The sequence below is a fragment of the Wasmannia auropunctata genome, unplaced genomic scaffold, assembly GCF_000956235.1.
Source record: "Wasmannia auropunctata unplaced genomic scaffold, wasmannia.A_1.0 LD335987.1, whole genome shotgun sequence".
Lineage (NCBI taxonomy): Eukaryota > Metazoa > Arthropoda > Insecta > Hymenoptera > Formicidae > Wasmannia > Wasmannia auropunctata.
The window spans coordinates 1,408,795-1,435,943 of NW_012026903.1; the positions used below are offsets into that span (position 1 = coordinate 1,408,795).

Consider the following 27,149-nt stretch of genomic DNA (forward strand, 5'->3'; position numbering starts at 1 on the left):
GTGTGTGGCGAGAGAAGAAGAGAGACAGAGCGACGCGGTAAAGGGGGGCAGAAGGGAGAGAGGGATCGGCGGGGACGGCAGGGGACGCGCTATAATACTCGGTGGTGGTCCCATGCCACTACGTGACTTGTGTGCGGCTCTAAGCCGAGACATATCGCCGTCCCGGGGCCCCGTTTCTGCCACCTAAAGGAGCGCGCGGATATATCGCGCGCGCCGAGGCCATTATACCGCCGGCTACCGTGCCGGACGGGGACGGTTCGATCGGTCTTATTGAATTTGCTCCCCTTCCTTTCCCCCTCCCCCGCCCCTACCCCTCCCCGTCTCCGGGAGCACCCGCTCGACTTTGTCGGGTTTGTCTCCCGATTGTTCGTCGCGAGTTATCTAAGCGCAGTCCGCCGCTAACCTAATCGGGTCACCCATGCACTCCGCGCAATGCCAGGCTCTCACAGTTTTTTCACCTCGTCGGGTTTCCGCGCCGTCCGACGGAGCGAGCGTTTGCGCACTACTACTATGTTCAACGAAATCGGAGCGCGACGAGGTAACTTAATTTGCGACTTCGTGCTTTAGACGCTTATTAAGTTTCTCTCTCTCTCTCTCTCTTGACACGTTAAAATTTTGCGTTCCGCCGAGAGAAGACCGTTCAAGATCCTACAGTCACTCACAAAGACTTAATACTAAACGAGCTTGCATGTGATGTCTCGATTTTAGTAATTATGAAGATTTCTGTGATGCAATTATAAGTTTTCGATTTCATGGAGAATGGGAACATTCTGATGATTGTTTTTTCAAATTAATATTTCTACCGATACTTTCTTATTTTGTGCGCGCGAGTTTAACATTATTTTTTCCGATTCCGTTAAATATCACATCACTATTTACGAAATTATTTTCGTAGTTTGAGAGAGAGAGAGAGAGAGAGAGAGAGAGAGAGAGAGAGAGAGAGAGCAGTTTTCTAAAAGTAAAAAGCACAAATATTCCACAGTGCTACTTTGTCCGCTTTGGTGTCTCCCCATTTATTCCATCTGCGAGCTCGCGGTCCGGCAACGTGGATTAAATGCGACCGCGGTAGTTAATAGGTGCTTAATCGAGCCGTTAATTAAGGCGCTCCGGGATCGCGGCTCTCGAAATAAACCTTTTCGCACGTTTCGCGCGATCGTATCTCCGCGACAGGGCAACGTCGGTTATCTGGCGATGATATCACCGTGACTTTTCGACACCGTATCCTACCTTCCACTTCACTCTCTCTATAACTCCTCCTCCCTCCCCCCTCTCTGGCTCACTGTCAATTGAAGGAAATCGCGTACATCGCGGCCCCGGCCATTATGCCAGCCACCGCGCTAGACGCTTCGATCGGCCTCATTGAATTAGTTTCCGCCAGCGGGCTTGTTTCTCGATTGTCTGGCGTAAACCGCAGAGGTTTGCCATTTTACTCGGGAACCCAGTCGGTCGGTCGGTCGACCAGTCCGCTCGCTGATTGACATTCCCGAGGGCGATAATCGCGAAAATAAGAAATCTGTCCCAATGCCAGTTCATCGCGTGACTCTCCTGCCGAGGCATATCAAGCTGGAGTATTTAGGAATATATTTTCGGTCTGTAGCATTGACATTAGAATATCTAGCCTCTATCATGGGCACGATAAACGGCTTATTATTTTATATTAGTTTTATATGGATATGGACTTTTATAACGATATATTTTAAACTGATGTTTTTGTAATAAAAATGTAAGAAATATATTAATCGTTTTTTTAAACAAATTTTATTTATGTTTATTTTAAACAATTTTGTATAGTCTCTCTCTTATAAATTAAAATTGATTTTATTAATCAGTTAAAATATTGATTATTTCGCAAGTTATTATTTTATAAGTTACTGTTTTTATACATACAAGGTGTAAGATACGATTCTCTATTTTGTTTCCCCCGCTGTCTCAAAATCTCATCGAAGCAATTCATCCGGATTCAAGTCTTCTACGATTTTCAACAATTTGCGCGTTAGCGAAGTCCCAAAGTCGCGCCGACAGAATTGGCCGTTTCCGATCTCCGCGAGATTTCATTTTGATATCCTTCGGCCACGGTGGAACGACTCGTTGGCCCGGTATTTCAAGGATTATCCTGATATTCTGCGACCCATGGGGGCTTTAAGTGTCGCCCTCGGGCCGTTAGCGAACTGCCCAAGGTGGACGGACAGTCCGATCGAGCTTATTGAATTAGCTCCCTGCTCTTAGGTACGCGCCGCGGATTGCGGATTGTACCGCTCGACCGCGTTTATCCACAGTATGTACATGAACTTCGATACGACTTGCGGTCTCGGACGACACATCCCGCCTCGCTACACAAATTTACACTCGGCACACGAACACAGACGAATTGTCGACAGTTTTGTCTCGATAGAACAGCGGGAGAGATAAAACGTTCGTCGGAGGGCGTGACATCGAAGGGTGCCCGATGCGTATCTCGTGGGACGGAGGAGGGGGAGGGGGAGAGAACCCGTGCGAAGGGGTGGCTTCATTTTTCGGTCGTTATATCTCATTATTTCCCGGCCCCCATCCACCGCAGCTCTCGCTGCGGGAGGTTGAGAGCAATAACCGTTCGATCCCTGCATCGTGTTTTTTTTTCTTTTTCAATGACACGTGGTGGGTATATACTATATTTTAGTCCCGATATCGGTCATGTGCAGATATACGCGGGGCGCAAAAATGACCCACGCGCGAAAGGAAGGTCGCGGCGGCTAACCGGTTTTCCACCGTGTTTAGTACGTCGTGTAAACTGCTGGCTAATTGTGCTGGCGTCGTTGACTTATCCTTAATGCAGCTCTTGCGAAAAGTCCCCGTTTCTTCATATGCGGTTAGAGTTGAAACGTGATATCCACAAAGAAGGCTTCTACCTTAGGCGTATGATGTGCACATGCGAGAATAATTAGTCTTTCCTCTCAGAGAAAGGTTCATCTTTTTCGCATTGTTTATGATAACAATCTCAGTTGAAGGGCTTATTGCAACAGTGAGCTAATCCATGTTTTTGTGAAACAAAAACAGAGAAAATGAACTCTAAAGTTAAAGTAATGGAAAAGTACATCCATTTGTACCAATGTCACATAATCGGCTACGTTGTGGATTAGTCTATTGTAGCAAATCCTTCAATTGTATTCTTGAAAATTAACAAAAATATGTGAATTGTTTATTTGAAAACTGTAGCGGAATTTCGAAACGCAATAGATTTAAATGATTAAAAATGCAAACCGACTCTACTTATTCCAGCGAAACTTCTCGTTTACGTTGCTTTCAAAATAAACGATCGAGTTTGCTGGGCGTTAACGGGTTTACGATTCTCCGATATACGAAGCTCGAGGGAGACGGAAGTGATCGGCTCGCTTAAAACGGAAGGGTTTTCACAGCGAGAGTTTCGCGCCGCGCGAGAGACGCCACGCCGCGCGTCTATTATCAGACAGAAGGTGGTAGGCAACGGGAGTCAATTTCCCGAGTGAATTTCTGCCGCGTATTATATCCCCGAGCAGCTATAATCTACCTCTCCCACTGACGATAGTCTCCACTCGGTAGTCCATTAGCGGCGCCCCTCGCGCGCTTAAACGTTTCCGCCGCTTAATTGCGCATAGCTAATTTTCCTCGTCACATTTTCGTCCCTCTTTTGTTTCCAGGGACGCAGCATCACCTTTGCCGTCGTCGTCCCGAAGGAGGACACCGAGGCGATATACTCGTGTGCAAGACCGTCGCCGCCGCGGAGTGGACTTATCTGAATCTCAGATCTTCGCGTACGAACGCCGCGGTATTACGAGTGATTACGTGGATGATCTTTGTAGTGTGATCTTGTGTGATCCTGTGCTCGAAGTGTGCTGGTCAGTGTCGATGTGCCGGTCGCAGGATAACGGTGAACGGAAGCCCGGTTGCGACACGTAAATCACGCACGATATGGCTAGCGCGACGACGATGGGTCTGCGTCGCAGAGCACCGGTGAACAGCTCGCCGACACCCTCAAGCCAATCGCTGTCCACGGGCGCGTCGTCGAGCAAGCGCTCGAGGAGCGAGAACAACAACAGTCCGTCCCATGGCAATTTGAACTCGATGAACGGCGGCACTCGGGACGAGCCGCCGACGAAGAAATCTCGCGGGACTTCGACGAGCGGAGGGAAGAGCTGTCCCACTTCCTCGGCAACCTCCATCTCGACGAGCGCAAGTATCTCGACCGACAGTCAGATCTCGAAGAGTCGCGGAACTTCCGTCTCGAGATCGGCTACTCAGACGAAATCGTCGTCCACTTCGACGGCTGCCAGCACGGCCGCTGCCTCCTCGACGAGCGATATATCGAACGGCTCCGTGCTCTCGACTAGCTGGCCGACCACGTCGAACATGTCGGACGTGCCGTCGTACGCTTCCGTGACCGGGCTGGGCTTGACGGGTGGACAAACGGCCGGCCTGTGCGCCGGAAGTCTCGGCATGCCACCTACGCCGATTCCGCCCTACATGTCGACCTCCATGGCGACCTTCGTCGGCAACGCTACGAACCTCGGCAAGAGCTCGTCCGTTTCGTACCTCGACATCTCCAACATGACCGGTGGTTCCTTGGCCGCTTCCGGCGCCGCGAACTCGTTAAACGGCGGATACGCGGCGAGCGGCGCGGTAGACACGAAGAGCGGAATAGCAATGTCGTACTCGGCGATGTCGTCGCCGAATATGAATGGCGGCGCGTATGGCGTGCAAAAGGGGCAGGCGGGCCCGAAGGGCGTCGACGGGGCCGCCGCGTCGCCGAGAAAGTTTCAAAACGACGCCATGTTCAACACTTATCAGCCGTGGGTGATCAAGACGTACGGTGATCTCGCCAAGACCAAGACGATCACCATCAAAAAGTACGCGCGTATCTTGAGGACTTTACGGGGCGAGGAAGTGAACAGCGCCGAGAACAGCAAGTTCCGCTTCTGGGTCAAGAGCAAGGGTTTCCACATCGGCCAGCCGGAAGGCTACGACGCGAAAGCGGCCGACAGGATTATCGGACGTCACGCCGTCACGAGCCCGGGTCTGGATCCGCCGCTCTACGTGCCCACGCAGCTGCCGCACAACAAGGTGAGTACGTCCAAGCGGATTAGCCTGCCTTCCCGTTAAGCGCGGGAGACACGTCCCTCAGGTAGAGCCCACGAGCGGCCGAAGGGATTAAGTTAGTGAGCATTTGCGGGAGGCATCGAGATATAATCTCTCTCACCGATCGGAGGAAGTCGACGCGGATTTAACCGATAAACGAAGCGCGACCGATAAACTCCACGTCGGAATGCGTCGCGATGGAACCTTTTGCTTTTGTCGAGCTTATTCAGCGTGAAATGCAGGGATTTGGATGAAATTAAATAGATTTTTCATGCCTTTCAAGTTTTCACTTCCAACCGTAGCGTCCGCACCGGTGGCCCAGATTTACATATTAATGCATCAAACGTCCTTTCGGTATTTCTTACACTTCCCAAGCGAATATTTTGAAAGAAGACGATCAGGGAAGGTCACAATAATTTTACTATACGCGCTAACCATACGCGGAGGAATGGTAATAACGTCGCCGCGCGAAACTGTCCTATATTCAGCCCGTAAATTCTACTTTCTTATCCTTATTCCTGGAAAATTGACTTTCGAGCTTCTAGCCATGCGGATTGGTCGTTTTGCATGCGGCAACCCACCGCGCGGCGAACTTACCGCGGCGGCCCACTGAAACGCGGGGTTTATTGGTCGGTAGGATTTATCTCTACGGACGAGTTGGAAAAACCGCGAGAGATCTCGGGCGCGGCACGCTCGAGGAATAAGAGAGAAAGAGAGAGAGAGAGAGAAAAAAAATAGAGAGAATGATCTCGGCGTGTGCAGATAAGGCGGACGCTTAATTGCGTCTAATTATGTATATACGCGCGTGCACAGCGGTGCGGCCGGTGGCCAACGCCGACTCGCTGCCGCCGCCGCCGCCGTCGCCGCTGCCGCCGCCGCCGCCACCTCGTCCGTCGACGTTCTCCGTCGGTGCAACGGCGCTTCGATCCAGTTTCCGGAGCTTTGCCAAGCCCCCAGAGTGAAAGAAAGAGAGGAAGAGAGAAAAGGAGAGAGGAACCGTTTGCCACGGCGCCGCGCCGTTCGCCTCTTCGGTCGGTAACACTTCCGCGATTTTCTATCCGCGTCTTCTCGCCGCGGAATTCGGCAAAACGAAACCCACGAGAGTACGCCCCTCCTCCCTCTCCTCTCTCTTTCTCTCTTTATTTCTCTTTCTCTCGCCTCGCCCTCGAGCTTCCTCGTACCACGTCTGATACGCTACTTTAAGGCCGTCCGATAACGTGCTAAATTACTCACGGCGAATTCGATTGGATGCACTAGGCGCATCTCTTTCTCGCTCTTTCTCTCTCTTTCTACTGCATTAAAGTCTGTCGTATACGCTATAATATTATCTGGATTTAAAAGCGCCGATATAAACACCTTGATTGACGAAACGCCGAGCATATTAATCTCCCAAACAATGCGACAGATTGTACCGAGCCTCTCTCGTGATTCGACTCTCGCTTACGGTACCCGTGGCCTTTACGTCGATTTGTGTACGACGGCCTTTAACGTGCGCCAGTGCGCACTACCGCATCCAACCGAATTCGCTATTACACAGCACCGCGTCATCGTGCACACCCTATCGAGTCTGCGCTGAATATTCCGGGAATATCCTGCGATTTACTCGCGCCGGAATGTCTTGATTAAACTGGTCATGAGGTTACGGATAACCTCGATAAACGGAAATGTAATCTAATCTGTAAAATTGATTTATATTTTCGGCGGATAAAATCTGATTGATAGATCAGTTTGACAGAATTGACACTTTCAGAAGCGTTTATTTAATTTAATGAAACCCGAACTTAACTCACGGCAGCTATAATTTCATCCTGACAGTTTATACGCGGCAATTTCTTATAGCGCTTTTCGATAAGTATAAAAAAAAATATATATATATATATCCCCGAATATCGTTGAGAACTGCTTATAGTCGCGATCGCTCGCTCTCCCGTCACTATCGCTTCCTCTATCAGTGCTACGATGCCGTTATCATTCGTAATATCTGTGAGAGGTGTAGAACGGCAAGACGCTCTCTCGCAGCGTACACTTTTTCCCCCCTCGCTCAATTACATTTCACTCTATCGCGAGAGAGGCGGACGCTTTCACGGTACTGTCTAACGTAGCGTACGTCACGTAACGCGACCACCAATCTCCACAAAAATCAGATACCGCACCTCAAGTTCCTCCAATTCACCGAGCGAGAGAGTACAGCCTTATTTCATTCGATGCTTCCACGTCGATAAATCGCCGAATCGGCGAATTTCATTCGTCGTAAGATAGAGTCAAAATTCGCTCGACTGTTCGTCGAGCATTTGCCGCTACGGTGGTAGATTTTGAAATTACGTGATATGGAAATTACGATCAATTGCTAAGCTAAAGGTCTGACTCTCTCGTTTACTTTTACCTTGTGCAACGATATTTTGCAAGAAAATGCGTATAGGTATAGCAATTTTTTTTTCGCGAAGAAAATCCGCAAATACGCATTAAACGGGAAAGGGAAGTAACTGTGCCAGAGGTATCCTTTCTCCTCGTCCCTTCTAAAATTGCAGCTCTATTAGTTACACCTTATGGTTTGCCGTTTGCGTGGTTTTGACGCGCGCGCGTCGCGGTGGCGTGGGATTCCGGGCGCCGAAGCGGTACTCTTTCTCACGGAAAAGGAAGAGCGCGGCGGGCGCGCTTAGAATTCCGCCGCTCTGCCGCTCGCTCGCCCGACCGCCCGCTCTCGGTCCGCCATCGATCGGGATTCACAGTTCCGGGTGGTCGGAGCGAAGAGAGGATCCATCCTCCCCCGTCCATCCCGCCACAGCGGCGGCGGCGGCGGCAGCATCCACGGGATTTTGCGTGCCTCCGAGATTTCCTATCCTTCTTTCTTCTCTCTCTCTCTCTCTCTCTCTTGCTCTCTCGCCCCATTTCCGTTCTTCGCCACGGCGTCCCGCAAAATATCACCCGCTCGCGACACTCATTTTTCACGGTTGACCGTCGTCGAGGGCCACGAGATAACAACGGCGGAGAGGAAAGGTTCGCCACCGCGATAACTCTCACGGGAGAGAAGAGCCCTACCTCCTCTTCTGCTCCACTCGGTCCCTCTTACTCGCCCGCTCGCCTCGAGGGTGGCAGGAGAGTAGGTCTGGCCGGCTAGTCATTAGTCACTTTCCGAAGCAGAGGCACAGACAGGCCGCGGCTCTTCCTCCCGTCCGTCCTGCCTCGCTTCCTCCTGTTCCGCGTTCGTCTCCCCTCTCGCTCGCTCTCTCTCTTTCTCTTTCTCTCTCTATATCCTTTCTCGCTGTTTCGTCCCGCTCCGTGTACCGTCTACCGGTCGCTTGCGCTCACCTCTCTTCCTCGTCTCGCTACGTGGTTCCGTGCCTTCCTCGTGTCTCTCTCGCACCACAGTCTCTACACCGGCCACCCTTCCTTTCCCTCCCGCACCCTCGCCCCCGCTCGCCGACTACGAGACTCCGACTCCGAGAGACCCGAAGCGGTATAAGTCTCCCCTCTCGTCGGGCTCCGTCGGCTGTGGCTTCGAGACGTTCTCGCTTGCTCCCCTCATGGAGAGAAACGCCGCCACCACCGCGCTCGTGTTCGCCTCCTCTCCCGGTGCTAAGCCTCTCGCGCGTCTATCTTGATTGAGAGGGAGCGCTCCTCTCTCTCCTCGTCTCGCTACGTCGCTTCCCCGTCATTCTCTCTCTCTCTCTCTCTCTCGCAGTTACGAAGCCTAGAGAAAGCGTGAGAGAGACGGAGATAGAAAGCGGACTAACCATGCCTACGGTTGAACCTGACGAGGACGCATAGCGTAGGGAGAGAGAGAGAGAGAGGTTGTCATTGATCGTCCCGACTGCGGCTTGCGAGCCGCTAAAGGTCCCGTACAAGCACGGGCCCGCCGGCGGCGCGTAGTCGGAGCCCGTGTGTATGGGCGTACGTGCATGTGTGTGCGAGCACACGTGCGTAAGCGCTCCATCCGTCTGTCGTTCTCGTGCGTGCGGCGGCGGAAACCTTTTTCTTCTTGCGCTACTCGAATTGCAGTGTTATTAGGTTGGCTTGTAGCGATCAGGCACACGTAATGTGCGTACGGTGAGTTGATATTTTAGAAAAATGTGAAAAATGCGACAATCACACGTCCATATCCTTCGTAGACATTACGACACAGGCTAGGTATGAAAAAAATGTTCGCGGATATACCATGTCGCTGATATTAAAAACAATTTTTATTTAACTTAAAAGAAATTATAGTTAAGAATATCGATACATTATATAAATTCATTAATATATTAATACAAGTTGTATATTTTATGTCCAATGTATGAGCTGGACATAAGGCTGTCGTGACATGTTATTGAATCTCATTCACTTTCTCTTTTTCTCTCTCTCTCTCTCTCTCTCTCTCTGCTTATCTTTTCTCTGATACAAAAGATAGCATTCTCCGCATGAACACAATAATCAAGCAACCACGTTCGCCGCTAAACGCCAAACGTATGATACTGCTGACAACGGTATTTCTCGGGGAAAATTGCGAGCGCTCGGCGAGCAGTTTTTAATCAACGGGGCAAGGGAACTGGGACATCCGGCGGGCGAGGTGGCGACGACGGATATAAAGGAAAAAGACGGTCTGCGCGCGCGAAGGTTAACCAAGGCGATAATTCGTCGCTCCGATTTCGGGGGTTTGGCTCGGTTAACCGAAACCGTGGCTTCGAGGGCGTGCGCCGCGACCCTTAGCCAATAAAACAGTTGACCTCCTCGACCGGGAGGAGAGTAGCAAGGCGGAACGAGTAAAACGACGAGATCCGACGAGGCTCTCTCTGCATTTTTGGCGATCGCTGCGAATTCTTCGCTAATGGTCCCCCGTTCCTGCACTCCGCGTTTTTCGCTTCATCTCTTTTTCTCCGCTCGCGACGATTTCGGTTGCGAATAGGCCACCGTTGACGAGGCTGCCGCGTAAATAAATTGCAATCGATCGGCAACCTACCGCCGGGACGGCGACGTGATGTTTTATAGAGGAAGAATCGTTATCGGAAAACTTCCGGGACTAGGAAATTTACTTGATCCCTATCAATGAAATTCATTTTTACCGTATTATCTCATTCGGTTTCGTTACTTCTCGCCGATCTCAATCGCGATACTTCTTATGAAACAAAAGTTTTTTAAAAAATGTACAATCTAAATGTTGCAATCCATAAACTTGCGACTTTCGAGATCGCAGATTTTAAATATGAATGTCGCATAAACGCCCACGCATTCCTCGATTATCGATGCCGAAACGAAGAAAAAGGAAAACGGGAAGAACATCCGCTCTAGTCGCTTTTCGTAATGATACTCGATGCTGATATATTCTCCACATGGGATCCTGCGGTACGCGCCCTTCGACAGCCCTTAGCGCAGCCCAGCGGCGCTTGATTATTATCACCGCCCCTGCCCCGATAATGAAAGTACGTGCGCGCGCTCTCGCGTACGTGCGCGCCTGTGCCATGTGCCGCGTGTACGTGTGTTGTGTTGGTGTGTCGAGAGAGCGCCAGGATTCGCCGCCTGGTTGCATTCGGGCACCAGCGGCGGACGGGATCCGATGGGAAGAACGAGCGGCGCGGCGCGAAGAGAGACCGGAGGAGAGGGTGAGGGGGGAAGGAGGCTACAACGAGGGTGGCTTCGAGGCGTATACGCCGTGTCTCGGCCCCGCTGAGTCACGCACTAAAGAGAAACGCGTGAGGTCTCCGTGAGGGACGAACGGAGGGTTCCGAACGACAACGACGACGACGACGACGACGATCGCGGGAGCTTCGTGCGGGAATCTTTATTTTTAGCGGGTGCGCCGGTCCGGACGGTACCCGTGCTCGATTCCTGAAAGGCAGAACTTTTTAAAATTACCTTACTTTTATATACAATACATACGTACATACACGCATAAAGATCTTCTCTTTGCAAAGGAGAGCTTCATTATCAAATAAATGAAGCAAGTTTTTTAAAAAATAAATTTTTGCACTCAGTATGTTGTAAATATGAAAACTTCAAATATCACGTTTGAAAGATTGACGACAGACTTTAATATGTTACAAAAATCAAACTGGTGAGATACTTTTTGTGTAATTACTGAAACTGTATTTTTCGACGCGCGCTTTTTATTATTAAAACGATATCCTAATTCTCGGTATATGATTCTCCCTAAAGCCCGGAGATGCAAATGAGTCTAATGAAGTTAGATTACCGTTGCGCCGTATTTCATACACTCACACGCGCGCGATGTTCTTCGCGGTACGGCGGAACTCGAGCCATTGCGCAAGCAAAATTTTATTTATAAAATGAGAGAGAGAGAGAGAGAGAGAGAGAGAGAGAGAGAGAGAGAGAGAAAGAGAGAGAGAGAGAGAGAATGCGATTCATGGAGAGGCCATGTCTACAGCTTTATCTCGACGGTAATGTTGGGTAAAGATTGTTATCGCCGTTATCTCCGTATCGATAACCAAAGTGTACGCTCTTCGTTCGTGTACTCGTGCTAATGCCGCGAGATTAACCCCTTCGTTACTCCGAACGCGCGTATTCGGCCAGCTAGAATTGAGAGCCGCCGATTTGCCACATTGTTATGTAATGCGTACATTCGTCTCTCGATTTATCTGAAGCACCCTTTCGATTGAATTCGAATTCTGCAGCGTAATTTTCACAAAGCCAAGTTTCAAATAATCTATTTAGGAAGTCTACACTCCGGGTATTTAGCCGGAGGAATTTTTGATCGCGTTAAAATGTAAATCTTATAATTTCTTTAAGAACAAATATTTAACCGGCAAATGGGAAAACGTTTTAACTCTCATTTGTTAATTAGATTTATCGGAGATTAGATTTAGTAAAGTATTGGAGAAAATAAGCTTTATTTTTCTTTTTAAAGAGATTAAAACGTAGGGTCGTAAAAGGGCTAACAGCGGCGACCCGCCGTACTTCGAAGGCGATCGAGAGGAGTGCGAGTCCGGGGGATGGATTGTTTCGTCGCGGAACAATCCGCGAAGAAAGCGGAACGACGCGAAATTCGCCGGGCATTGAAACAAACTCGTTGTACCGGGTACACGGATAGGACGAGCGGTGTGGATGCGGCGGAGCAGCCACGGTAGCGTGAAATACGACGCTGCAACCTGGATTTCCGGGCCTTAACTCGGTACGCTTACGGTGTAAATGAACTAACAGAAGCAGAGTTTCTCGTTCATCCCCGGAATACCGCTAGGAATGCATATCCTCCGCTTGAAAAATTAACGGACATCTGGAAGATGACATTTTCGCTTCGTGTTATAAAATATTATTCCGAAGTCATCTTGTTTTATAGCAGTATTTCGTGCATTAAAGTCATAATTTATATAGAATTACACCTGAAATCGTTTGATGACGAGTTCATGACAAAATTGAGATTTGGCATGTATTTTTCTACAACGGAGAATGTTAAGAGATAATATACATCGACAATGCATGGAATTCTCCGAGTGTTATGTTATATATATATTAGAAAAAGACAGCAAAATGCGACTACGTAGGTAACTTTTAATATTATGTAGCATCGATCCCGTACTGTGCACCAGTTGGATTCGCGTCGGATCTATCCGCTAAATTTCCGCCTCGTTTCATTTCGACGCGTTCCCATCGGCAGCGGCGGCGGCGCACGCATCGCCGTTATAGACGCTGCGGCCCGGAATGTCTCCGGTAGCGGGACGGATTTCGTCGTTGCGACGGGATTCTGCCGATGGCTTGCATACCGGTCGACATACCGGCCGCTGTTCATGCGCCGGTTACGCGGAACGAAAACGCGCGGATCGAGAGCGCGTATACGCACACGCCATGCCGCGCCGAGAACTCGGGGGGCCGGCTGAGCGTTCTGGGCGGCTGAGTTCTGGGGTCCCAGCCGGCCCCGGCCCCCCTCGCGCACTCCGCGGCGGCTATAACGCGCGGCACGTAACCGCGGCCGGCGGCAATTAGTAGCGGGCCGCCGAGGGAGCCTCGGCCTTTTTCCCCAACCTGCTTGCCTCCGCCCGTTGCATTCTGTCTTTTTCTCTCTTTCCTTCCACCTCTCTCTCTCTCTCTCTCTCTCTGCCGAGCATCTATCTTGCTCTCTTTCCGCCTCTCTATCACGCTTTATCTCACGTTCCACCCGTTCGCCGGCGTCCCGCTCGCACGTCCGCGCTTTAACATCCACCGCTTCTCTCCTTCCTCTTCCTCTTTCCGCCCGCGGCGTATCCCATCGCTCTTCGCCGGTACATCCCTCCTCTCTGGTCTCTTTCCTCCTCTCTTTCTCTCACGCCGGCCGGCTCTCCCGCGGTGCGTTTTCGCTCGCTCGTGTATACGGTATTCGGATTCTCCCTCTCTCTTCCTCTCTTTTTCTCCCTCGTTTCTGATCTTCTCGTTCGCTCGCTCGCGTGCGCGATCGGTTTGTACACCGAGGAGAAAGAGAGACGGGGAACACATCGGTGAAAAAGCGACAGAGGTGGTTGAGTTCGGGAGCAGGAGAAGCGGAGGAAGGAACGGTGGAGAAAGGGAGAAAAAGAGATGGGGAGTGATTGCGCGTGTCGGATAAAGAGGGAAGCCGGGCGCGAGACAGGGACGAACCGGGGTTGTGCGGTGGCATAAAAAGAGGCGTAGCGGGAAGAGAAAAAAAGGGCGAGAGAGAGAGAGAGAGACCGCCGTGGCGAAAGGAAAGAAAAGAAGACGGTGGAGCCGGGACGAACGAAAGCGTGGGACGGAGAGGGAAATGCGGGGAAAAGCGGCTGGGAGAGAAAAGGCAAGAGAGAGAAAGAGAGGGGAGGGAGAGATTAGAGGAGAAAGAGAGACGCGAGGTCCGGGGTGGAAGCCGCAGGCTTTTTGTCCCGCCACCGCCGCAGCCACCCGACAAAAATAGACTCCGTGTCCCTCGGTTCGTCTGTGCAACGACGTGCGACGCGGAGAGAACCCTCCGTCCTTCTCCTCTCGTTCGTTCCGGGCGCGAACGCCAACGGGTGTCTTCTGTCCTCGTCGTCCTCTTCCTTCCCCCTTTTACTCTTCTCACTTTCCGCCTCTCTCACTCTTTTTATCTCGCTCTGCTCACTCTCTTTCTCTCTTGCTCGCTTTTCCCTGAGGAGCCGTATTCTACGGTCTTCTCCGTCGCTGATGTCCCGAGAGAAGAGAGGCCGAAGCCAAAAGCGCGCGCGTGAGAGATTGTTAGAGTTAGGGTGGCCGGAGATGAGGCCGATAGAGCACGCCTTGATGATCCTTATCTACTGTAGGCGGCCTGACACCCGATGATGCGGACGTAGGCGCTTAGGCGCTTGGACGATGTAGGCTAGGAGTCGAGCCCGGTGGGGTTAGAGACAGAGGAGTCGACCTCCCTTCTACCCCTTATAACTTCTCTGCCCTTCTCGCCGACCGATATACCCATCCGATAACCCGGCAGCGCGGCAAATCGCGATACGTATCGACCCCTTTCCAACAACCGCGCCGCGCACCGACCCCCTTCACTACAAATAAGCTCCCGAACTACTTACTCGCACTCGCGGTCCCATCCGCGAAGCCCCGCGGGGAGGAATGAGGATCGCTACTCCCAGTGGGATACTCCGAATTTGCCGTATCGCTCGCGATAGCTATTACCGAGATTACCTCTCTCTCTCTTCTCTCTCTCTCTCTCTCTCTCTTTCTCTCTCTGCGAAACCGCCAGTTGTTCTTCAGAGTTTCACGAACGACGTGATTTTGAGAAGCTATCGCGTGAATCCGAAAAAAAGAGAGGAGAGTTGGAATAATTAGACACAATTAGAAAAGATTAACCAACAATCACATCTCTTTTAAAAACGTTCGCGCGCTCATGAGTACATTTAATTATAACATAGAATAATATTACAATTACTCACATAATTATTCTATACTCTTTATGAAATAACAAAAAATCTACAAATATGATAAAATGAATTTAATTGTTGTTATTACATAAATTATCATAAATGAATCGATCATTTACATATCTTGGATATCTTATTCAGCTGTGAGATTAATTTCTCAAAATGTCTCAAAGTACTTCAAAGATTATGGGTGCCGTAACGCGCAGAACTAGATTGTGTAGTCTGACTTTACAGAGATAATTCTATATCCTGAGATTAACCTTTTAGTACTTCATGCTTCCAAAATTTTAAATATTTCTGTTTAAATGAATGTTATTTTATGTAAGATCACATAATAGAACAATCCATTTGTTTATTATATCAATTGTATCGAACTTAATTAAATTAATTAAATTAATATTTATCATGAGAAGGTAATCTATCGCACATCGAGAAGTTACAAAATATTTCCGAAGGATCAAGCTCTTTGATTCTCAAGCGTTACCTTCCTATTTTTACATCGCAAAATATTGTATCTTTCATATCGCAGATATCATTGTCGTAGTGATCAAGTCTCTTCCTCGGTGTCGCGCGATTGTTCGATTCCCCGAGGCGACCGGCCCCTCAAGTCGACGAGTCGGTGCGAAGGCTCACTAGAGCATCCGGCACACGTTTTCCTGGCTCCCCGGGGACGGCGATCGTCGGGACCGGAGTGAATGCCGCGCGCGAGAAAGACAAGAACGGCGCGAGAAAGAGCGAGAGGAAAATAGAAACGAGCTCTCGAGTGAAACTCCTCGCACCCGGTATCCGGTATCCACGGCCAATTAGCCGTGCCTCTCTTACCACTTCGGCGTTTCTGTTACTTTCTTTGTTATCCGCCGCTATAAACACCACCGAGGGTGCTCCACGGTGTGCACGCTGCACCAATTTATGGGCCGTGGCTACCGGAAGCGTGGACCGATTTCTCTCGAAAGCGATACTGTCATCTCTTCATCGTGGCTTCGTCGAAGGTTCATTAAACATTCTGCATGTCGATCGCGCCTTCTATCTCTTTACGTAATGAATAACGAAAGACAAGTTTTTCGCGTTTCACATTTGTCGGAACATGTAGACGTAAAAATAAAACATCACATTTTTAGAAAATGAAAGAATCGGAAAATGTTTAATACACAATCAAACTCGTCCATCTTAATGAACCCATTTTTGGAACGTTACAGAAAAAATAGTTCAATATATTACGTTATGCCAAGATATGCTTACACGAAAGCCATATATACATATGTACATACGTAAATATTTTATTGCTCGCGCATTTCAGACGCCGTTCTTCGACGTAACCCGAAATCTCTATTTATGGAGCGTCCGACTGTCGCTGCATATGGCGACACGCCGCCGTGCGCTCCGACATAATAGGAGCTCGAAACGTATAAGCCGCGCCGATCGAAGAGACCTTGCCTAATCCCATCGTGAAGTTCCGAACCGGCCCGTTTCTGGTCCGTGGAATGGTCCGCAATAGGCCCGCGAGGCGGTCGGGATCGTCGACCTTGGAAAAAAAGAGGTGGCTGGCCGTTCATGCCGAGGGTGGATTCCGGGGTGTACTCTCATTGATCGTGGTCAACCGGAGGTCCATTGTGTTTCCTCTCACCGCGTGGATTTTCGGCAAATGCCGTCGCCCTTCCCCCCAATTCCCCTCAGTGTTCAGCAGCGGCCCGGCAGTTTGTTTGTCAGCCTGCACGTGACCGGCCCCCGGTATTAGGATTCTAGCCGGGTCCCGCCGATCGGTCGCCGTCGCTCTCTTCATTAAGGCAAGTAAATCTCCCCGGGTCGCGACGGTATCTTTCGAATCTTCGGCTTCGGGCCGGGCCGACACGGGCGCTTTTGCGTAGCGCGCGCGTCGCGTCCGGAATACATTGAAAGGCTGCGAAATGCCAGCCGGCCAACCTGCGAGCCTCGGCAGTTTCCGCCGCAAATCCGGTCGACGACGCCGCCCGGTCGCGGTGTGCGTAGGCGTGTGAGTGCGGTGCTCGTGGCGTGTGCTTGTTCGTCGAACTAATCACTCGAGCGCGGCAATTAACCGCGCGTTTATGGGTCGGGTTCCGCAATAAAACGCGCCGCACGAAAATTACGGCCGGACTGTCGCGATTATTCCGCCGCGCGATTATCCCCGTGTCGAATGCGCGTGATTGTTTTTCGTAGGTGAGAATGCGTTTCGAACAAAAAGCGGAATTTTCATGCCTATCGAAGCGCGCGCGCGCGCGATCGCGCTAGGATCGCTTCTTTACGGGACAATCCATTGGCTCATCCTTTCTCCCGATAATCAAATCGATATTCGATAACGCCTTATTCGACACTTTCGTGATGCAAGGGAGGCGTCGTCTACCTTTATAAAAGCGCGTTATCGCGAGACGGGCCGGCAATACGTATAAACGATAAACGCGCAGGTAGTTATCGGGGGCCCGAATGTGTGGTTCTCGCCGTCGTTGCCGCCCGGAATTATCTCCCTCGACAGCGATATCGATTGTCCCGTCAGATAGTGCGCCGCGTGAGTCGGCACTTCGTCGTTCCGCTTCTTTCCTTTTTGATCCGCCGGCGGGATAAGCGGGGCCGGGGCCGGGCCGTTCCGTTCCGTTCCGGACGGACTCACCATCGCGACATGATCGATTTTCGCACCGCGCGACCGCTCCCGGCGAGATATTATTCCTTCCTTGGCGTTTGCGGCGACGAACCCGCGATCGATACGCCTGGCGATCTGTCGCCGCAGAACGAAAACGGAGCGTCGAGGAAGGCGCGCCGCAATTTTCTTCGACTATTTAACCGACCGCGACGAACTTTCTTCGAATTCTCGGGACACCGCGGCGCGCGGCGCGGTGCGGCGCGGCGCGGAGCGGAGGCCGGAGAGGAGCAGCAGCCGCCGGCTGGTACTTGGCCCGCCCCGTTTCGCTCGTTTTCTTTTGCAGCCAGCGTGAAACGAGCGAAAACTCGCCGCGCCGGAGTCACGCAGCCGGCGATTTTCAACGGGTCTACTACGCCATCGTAATCCGTTGTCGAGAAAACACTTTGTCCCCGAAATGTATCTATTCGAAACACCCTGGGAAAGTATTGAGTTTTAGTTTAATGCTTGAGCTGCTTCTGAAACGAAACCGGATTTTTATTTCGCACCTAGAAACGCTGGACATATACCGGATTTTTATTTTTCGTATTAAGAACGTATACAGTATATATGATTTTTGGTGAAATAAAATCCCTCTTGTAGGAAGTTTATCAATCCTGCAATCGATTAAAATTCTGAAACAGTTTGCTTCTTAATTAACTAATCGTAGCAACGATAGATTATAAAATTACAGAATATGATAATTGTTTAAATCTCATTGCAAGAATCTAGACATTGAATGTCCGATACTGAATTTTATTAATCTAACATAAAGATCATGATTGTATTTTAAATCTTTCTTTCTTTCATGAAAATCGTAAGAAATAATATTGATTTTTTTATTAATTAAAACTCTGGACGATTATATGTATTCATTATTCTGCTGTACGACTGTAAAGTATCAAGGTATTAACAATATTATTCGAGATTAATTTCAAAAAGATCGCATAAAATGTTAAATATTAAAAATTTTAAAGATTAAAGATCTTTTCTAAAGCATACATATTGTTTATCAAAATTTATTCAAGCGGCAAGTGTGAGAGCGCAGTCATCATAGAGAGAGATGACACATACAAAGGATCAAGCGCATTCACACATAATCATTAATATATTAATTAATATATGTTGCGAGCTGGCTGAATATACATTTCGAAGCTTTGTACTGGTAGATGAGATTTCGTTTCATCATTTGTGAATTAATAAGCAGAAGAAATTAGCAATTAAATGTAGCGATATTCGCGTCGGATCTCGGGGAGCGATTCCTGCGACTGGTCTCTCTCTTGTCGTTATTCACCGGTGGCGCTTCCGTTCCATTCGATCCACCACCAGCGAGTTCGCGCGAACGAGTTCCACGTAGGGCGACGGGACCATCGATTTCCAGGCGGCGTCCCACGGTGGCGGCGGCGGCGGCGGCTGCGGCGGTTCGTGGCGCCGTGAAAGAAGTCGGAACACGGACATTTAAATCTAAAAACGGCTGGCCGAAACTCCCGACCCCGGGGTAATTGGAGGGTCGCGGAATTTGTTGCTTCGCCGACGTGGTGTGAGGGAGGAAGGGAACGAGAACGGCGAGGGAGGAAAGAGGGCGGATGGGGGGGGGGGGACGCTAAAATACGAGCACCGGTTAAACGCGGGCAGGCAGGCAGGCAGGTAGGAAAGCCGGGAGAGAGCGAGAGAAAGAGCGCGTGCGTGTTTGTGTGGCATCTGTGTGCGCATGTGGAAGAGAAAGAGATAGAAAAAGAGAGAGAGAAAGAGAAAGAGCGAGAAGCGTGGAAAAGGAAAACGGCAGAAAAAAAGAGCATGGGAGTGGGACAAGTGGCCGACGCGATGAGGAATCGCAAAGCGTTTGCGGAGCGAGAGCGTACTTGGGTAAAACGGGCGCGCCGCAAATCCGCCCGCGTATAAACGAGTTAGAGCGCGGAATCGTCGTCGGTGGCGGTAACGACGACGTCGACGACGACGGCGACGGCGGCGGCGGTCGGGATAAAGAGCAGCGGAAGCGGAATGGAAGGAGGAAACGAGAGAAAAAGAAAAAGAGATAGAGCGGGAGAGAGGGAAAGAGAGAGAGAGTGAGAGGGGAGAAAGAGGTAAAGGGACGGGGAGCATATGCACGAACCGAGCGACCGGCTGCGCGTCCGGGAAGAGCCGGTGCTGTACTGGCTATCCACGGTCCGAGGCACAGCAGCAGCAGCAGCAGCAGTAGCTGCACGGAATCTAGCGAAATGCTCGGGAAGAAGGAAAAGCGGAGAATGTCCTCTCGCGCGCTATCCAGCTTATAAGACAGAGACAGCGAGACGTAATAGGTCGTAGACGCGGAGGTTTGCGTGTAATTGGATTCATCCCCTCGGCGCTAAACGCGTCCCACGTTCTTCCGCCCTCTCGTCCTCCCCCCGTCGCTCCTCTCCCGCCGTTCCTGTTGCTGAAACCCTAGGTGCGAACCGCGCCGCTGTCTCACCCCCCCAACGACAACAACGTCACCACTCTCCGCCCCGCCCGCCTCTCGACCGAATTAACCCTGCGCTATCGCGAGACAGGCGACACGAGGGGAATGAGGAGGGGGCCGGCGGGTGCAAAAGCCTCTCTCGCCGTCGCCTTCGCTCTTATCTTCTTAACTTTTCCGCGGTCGCGCCCGCCGGCGTCCCTCGGCGGCTTTCCGCGTTCACCGCCCCTCGCACGTTCCGTCGTGTCTACTTTAACGTGCGAAATTTCCAACTTCCGCCGCCGCGGCGGGTCGTAAAACTCACGGTAGCCGCGGGAGCCCCCCTCGGTTCTAAGCAAGGAGCTAGAGAGAGAGAGAGAAAAATTAAGTGCAACAGAGAGAGAGAGAAAGAGAGAGAAACATCGCGTGCGAGCGAGCGAGCGAGCGAGCTCGACGAGAATAGGGCTTCGCGGCGCGTGGTGTGAGAAAGAAACAGAGCCGGGTGTGTGTGTGTGTGTGTGTGTGTTCAAGTTGCGTGAGCTCTAGAGTGTGTACACTCGGTGCCGAACCGAGGGGCGGGTGTAAAAAGGTTATATAGCGCGCGACCCACCTTGGAAACTGCCGCGCTCGTGGTCGTTCCCGAAGCGTGAGCGCGAGACGCGCCGATCCGTGAATGATGTTTGGATCGTTGCATTTAAAGGATCATATTGGGGTCTGGCGAACTTCGAAGTTGAGCACGCGTGCGAGTTTCCGCGTCGCTCGTCTTTCTCCGTAGATCGTGAATCGTGATTCTCGTTATCTCATTTAATCGCCAGCTATGCATGACACGCGACATAACAACGATTATATTATATTTTCTCTTTGCGCGCTCTGCGCTATCGGTTTACAACACAACGATCGCGACTGATAAGTTGAATCGCAGAGACGCGGCGAATGGTGAAACACTTGCCGACTAGGAGAACCCGATAATGATTATCGAAATTTCGAAACCCGAGAGAACCGTCTCAGGATGGAGCGTAATTAATCTTAATCATGGAGAATATTTTCACGTCTGACGTTGTATAAGTCCGTCGAAGTAAAAACACGGTGTTTGCCTGTATTTTGTTCGCGCCCTGGAGCGAACTTCTAAATACATTCGAGTAACCCGTGTACACCCCTCGATTTTCGCTATTGTAAAACGCCTGCTGTGGACCTGCGGTCGACGGCAACGAGAGTTGCCCTCTTTGAAATCCGAAACCGGCGTTGAGACCGATCGGTCTGAACGCTTTCCAAACGATCGATTCGGGTGAACGGGCGTACGTGATTCTCGGGTGGTACACCGGGTATAATCATCCTACCGTTCGCGGGACCACTCTGGGCTTTCAGCGGGCCACAATCAGCTGGCTGGTATGTCGTTGATTTCGCCGATACGTGAAAGCTAAACCAGGAAAAGAGCCGGACGTGAGGGATACAAAGAGATTCGGGAAAAGGGCTCGAAAAAAAGGAAGGGAGACAGGTAGGGGGAGAGAAAGAGAAAGAGAGTCGACTGAAGAATATGACAAGAAAGGAGAGAAAAAACGGGGAACGGAGAAAAATGAAATGCGAAATTCAGTGCCTTGGCTCCTGAAACGGCACGGCTCCATGCCCGGTTCGGCTTGGCCCGGCTCGGGCCTCGTGCTCGACCCTGCCTGGCCTACCAGCGCCTCCTCCTCCTTCTCCTCGTCCTCCTCTTCGTCCTCCCTCTTTGCCCCTTCGCCACCTCCTCTTCAGCAATTTCCAACTCCTCTTCCTTCTCTCTCGCCAGAATGCCGAACGCGAACGTCTGGTTAATGAGGCGCACGCACACACGCTCGCGCGCACGCGCAGCGTGCCCTCGTCACCGTTCCCCTGCGTCGCCCCGGCATCCCCCTGCCTTGCACCGTCGGTCTCCCTCCTTCGACATTACTCCCGCCGCCCGTCGCCCGCCGCCTCTGCCGCCTGCTTCTTTCTCCGTCGCCGCTGCCGCCGCCGCCGCCGCCGCCGCGGCCTCAAACACAATGCGCCACGTCGCGCTGCCTAGGCGTCACGGTAATGACATACTCCCACATGCATGCGCGGCCGTCCGATATCGCACCATCTACTAGTAGTGGCAGCGGCAACGGTAGCGGCGTCGGCGGCGGCAGCGACAGCATCCGCGGTAGCAGCTGCAGCCGGCTGCCGCCGCCAGGAAGCTACCGCGAATGAGCGAGCGAGCGAGTGAACGAGCGAGTGAGCGAACGAGCGACGCGGCGAGAGCGAGAGCGGTGATTGATCGCGCCGCAAAATCGCGCGCGGCTATCGTCACACAGTCGCCGACACCTGTGCGACTGACACCCGCGAAAGGACGTCGCGATTTTTTTTCTCTTTTTTTTTCTCCCCCTCTCCCGGATAATTTTCAGATCCGACTTGCTTTATATTGTGCGACAGATACAATTATCGGTCGACTTCGCCGAATCGCGAAGTAGAACGCACGTAGTTCATCGCGTACGAGCGGTAGACCTGATTAGATTTCGTCGTGCTCTGAATACTAAGCAGAAAACTTATATACACGGAGAAACCGGAATTTTTTAGAATTTAGAAGAAAATACAAGTCCCGGGGTTTTGGTATACACAATTCGTCGGTCGAAAACGTACGCAGGAAACCCGGGAATACGGTCTATCGTAAAAATATCCAGCAGAAAACATCTCGCGATATATTCTTCGAACTACAGACTCCGCGTCTCGACGCGCGTCGAAATATCTCCCTCGCTAAAACGGGACTTCTCCGACGTAGGAAATAAACACGTGTATAGCTAAAAACGAAAGCGGTCATAGAAAGAGAGAGAGAGAGAGAAGCCTGGTGAACTTTAGGTACTTAAATCACTAGCCGTTTTCGGACGCTTGCAGCAAATGGTCGGAGTGTCGGATATTGAGGAGAGCGTTTAAAATTCGCGGAAAGATACCCTCAATCCATCGATATACCCGTGGTGCATAGGTCGATGCAGACCCGCGCTGGATCGGCCGGAGGGACTGATATTCCCGCGTGCAATCAGATATCGTGGTACCTAGCAACAGCTATACACACCGGTGACTGCGGCGGTTCGGAACAGCCGTCGTGTATCGATGCTGCCGGCTGAGGATAGGAAGCTATTCCACGGACCATCTCTAATACGGCTGATCTTAACGATGAAACAATCAAGATCGAACGGTCTCGTACGTAGCAAATAGCCGCGGTCTCACCTTCCTCGCCGGGTAATCCTGAAATAAACGCCTGGCGCGCGCAGATCGGGCGGCTCCAGTTTTACCGGTTCTTTCTAAGATACCTTGTCCTTCCGCGAACTCCATTTTTGTGTTCCATTTAACCCTCGGTCGTACGTCAACGATTTTAACATTAATAAATCTGAATTCTAATTAACAAAAATATATATGCGAAAATAAAGTCAACAGCATCTTATTTTTATTCGTATAAAAGCGGGTCTTGACTGTAGAATAAAGATTAAAGATACGTTTCGAAATACGTCCATAATATACATATAAGAACATGATATATATGATAATGTCCCGGAATCTCTCGGATTCTCTCACACAGTCCGACTGCGGTCGGATATTCTCGTTCTTGCTATTTTTTCACGGCGGCGCGGCGCGGCGCATCGCAGCGCCGAGCGGGAACATAAAGGGCGCGATAACGTTGGAAAGCGGAAAAACAAAGCGTGCGGCTGCGAGTGCCGCGGCGAGAGGCGCGAGAAGCGGGAGAAGGAGAAGCAGGATGAGAGCAGGAGAAGGGGAGGAGGGGAAGAAGGTGGAGAGAGAGCTGTACGCGTTGCGTGAGCGCGAGCGCGCGAGTAGATGGATAGCGAGGCCTTTTGTGGAGAGGAGGCGCGCCGCGCCGCGGCTTTTACATCTTCCGAGCCGTTTCCATCAACTTTTCAAATCATGCGCGAGCGAAACCCCCATTCCGCAGTACCGTGCCCGAGAATCCGTGTCGGTACGTATCATGCGACTCACCGCGCACGCGAGGATCCCTCTCTTTTTCTCTCTTCGCCCCCCCCCCCTCTCTCTCTCTCTCTTCCATCGTGCCGCGAACGTGTAGCAGCTACCGTTTTACCGGAGAGGAGAGATCCGAAACCGGATAACGAGATAGGCGAGGCCGCTTCCCGAAGCAAGCCGCAACTTGTACGCATCGAACACGCCCGATGATCGCGCGCTAGCTTTTTCCCTATTCAGAGACGCCGCGCCGCGCCGGCGGGATATTTCCGGAGCGCGGTGTTGGCCGCGCGGAATGCGCTCGTGTGTCGGATTCGATTATGGTCGCGTGCTTAGGCGAAATAGAGAATGGGCGAAGGATTTCGCTTACGTATCGGACATCAAGGCGTTTTACGGAATATTCCATAAGAGAGAGAGATTTTCTCTCTCGCGCGCGCTTTTTCTTATCTGTCCTATATTGCTTGATTTTCTCATACTCTCTCGATATAGCTTTAGAAGCCCTTTAAATGATACTAATGCTAGAGTTTCGGTAGCGAGTAGAATATTCTGTTTGGAATGCTGCTGGCGATAATGACGATAATTATATTTTCCACCGATTGTTTCACGCGCATGTGATTTCCTGTCTTGCCGTTGGCTGCGGGTTTTAGGTCTGATCAAACTCGGCGCGAAATGATATTAATGCTGTAATTGATTGGCGCCGTTATAATAAAATGACATAAATGAGAGCAACTTCCCAGCCAGGTTTCACCGTTGCAATATATTACACGCATGCATACGCACACATCGCGTACTGACCGCGCGTATCACATCGGCGATACGTTTATGATGCGCGTGGGATGACTCGTGTCCTTTAACCTCGCGATAAACGTATGGATTACATTTGTAATTCAATAATCGAAATGAAGGACGATCGAAGACTCTCTATATGCGCATCAAACTCTTTTTATGTACTTTTTTTTTTACAATTCGTGGATGTTATTAATTTTAGTGAAGTCATGAAGGTGAATTGATGCAAGCTAAGAAAATTATACGAAAAAAAATGTATTCATAAATTCTATTCTAACAAAAAGTATATAAAAAATACAATTTTTTTATAAATGTGACAAATGGAATATCTAATTATATCATGTACAATATGCTCTTCTTTTTATATGTATATATGTTGTATTACATCTTGATTAATCGAAGTTATAAAGAATTATCTCTCAAGCGCTTATACTTTCCGTTGATTAAAAATACTGACAGGTGCCGTTAACACGGTGCAGAATATCGCGATGCGTAATCAGACTCGCACGACTCGATCACTCGAAAATCCACTTGGAGAGCGCGGGCGAGAGGGCGGGCAGGCGAGCGGGAGAACGGTTCGACGAGCATTCTCGCGATTTACGGCAATAAGGAATTATTAGCCGGAATGTCTCGCTGGAGAGACTACGGATTACACACGTACGTCCGGATGGGAAAGCGTGTGCGACGCGGCATCGGCGCGGAGAGGTATGGGCGGAGTATGAGAACACCATCGAATTCGAAGCGACGAGGCTCGATGCGTGACACGGTAACGCAAACAGAAATCCGACACGCCAGGCGGACAGAGAGGACGGACGGACGACGTTGGGGGTTGGGGGAGGGTGTCACGAGGGGGAGGGTTGAATCGGGTAGACAGACGGCGACAGAGAGGACGAAGCGCGACGCGGGGGTGGACGAGACGGGGCTTATATCGTTCGCGTTGACTGCGGATCGTGCTCTCTACCCCGTGGTCTCCGGCTTCCAATGTCGACGAGGGTGGAAACGCGAACCCGTACCGCAGTGGAGGTTCTCTTCTCTTTTTTCAGCTCTTTTTTTTTGTCGCTGACCATAGGAGGACACGCAAACACGCGCACGCACTAGCTTGATGAACGAGAGAGGTGAAGTGGTAAAGTGCGAGAGAGAGAGACGGGGAGGGGGGAGGAATGAGAGCGGAGAGGACAGAAGCGCGGTCACTTCCGTAATACGTTTGTCGCCCCGCCGGCGTTTTCGCGTAAATCGGGGTTGAACAACGGAAACCCGTCCCTCGTGATTCGCTATCGACGAGCTTCCTGGGAAACCGGCCAGCTGCCGATTGACTTTGCTTTTAAGTAAGATGATGCACCAGTGAGTCTGATTTTACTATGATAGACATGGAATTAATCCTACGTGATCTCAAACAATTTTAAAAGTTCAATGGAAATTAATGATTCTGTTTTCGTCTAAACTCAAACTATGATTATCGACGTTGTAAGTCATGGTATTTGATGTTTTAATATTAATAATGTTGGCTTTGCAAAGAATTAAAAAAATATTATAATTTGGAGAGTATATATCTTTCTACAATAGTTAAATATTTATAAAACTTTCAGTCTCTTTATACGTGAGAACATATTTTTCGATATAGACATAAAATGAATTTTTTCGCTTTTTACGAAAATAATTATAATATGTAATAAAAATTCCAAAAATATCGATTCTGCAAATTGTTTTTTCAATGATTAAATAAGCATCTTATTCTAATTCGCAAGCTCAAAGCAAGCATTTCCTAATCAAATTGAAAAATCCGAAGTATTCGTTGACATTATTCAGTCTAGAACAGCATTTGTAACTTATATATCTTGCTATGGCTAATCATATATAGGATTCAAGATGGCTCGAAATATTTCTCTATCTTTCTTTCTGTCTCACACAACTTATTTCGGCGCATCGCAAGAGACCATCACGCTATCATAAACTTTCGGTCCTAAATGCTTCAGCTTGAAGGGAATCGCGGAATTCGTATTTGGAAAGTTCCTGGTACTGTTCCAAGATTGGCGAATTCTTCCGTGCCAGACGCAGTCTAGGAGTTCGCGACCGTTTCTTCCATCGGCAGATGACCCCGTTGACTTCTGCAAATCATCCGCCAGCGAAGCTATCCAGTTTTTCCGATTCAATTAGCGTTTTAGTGCCTTTATACATAAATTGCATCCGAAACAGATATTCCTTCGTTACGACGGTACATTTAATCTAATCAATATCAATTACTGTAATTTGAAACGTTTTACAGAAAATAAATATTTAAAATTTTAAAAATATAATATAAATAATTATTCAATGTCACATTTAGTGTGTTTTTTGTCAAACAAGTCTAAGTTATTGTGTCATAGAAGAAAGTTCAAAATTTTCGTACACGTAATAGAGATGTTGCATCAAGACAATCGATCGCGAATGCCATATCGTCGGTCATCATCATTGATTTCCGATATTTAACCGT

The 27,149-nt window shown here is 50.0% G+C and overlaps 1 protein-coding gene across 1 annotated transcript in view; it reads left to right on the plus strand.

Moving 5' to 3' along the window:
- The first annotated feature begins 3,924 nt into the window (after window positions 1–3,924).
- The window catches only part of LOC105454234, a 37,674-nt gene continuing 14,449 nt past the window's right edge, over window positions 3,925–27,149 (plus strand). Inside the window, exon 1 of the mRNA XM_011696733.1 lies at window positions 3,925–5,073. Within this exon, the coding sequence (XP_011695035.1) occupies window positions 3,925–5,073 (1,149 nt within the window). The remainder of the gene's footprint in view (window positions 5,074–27,149) is intronic.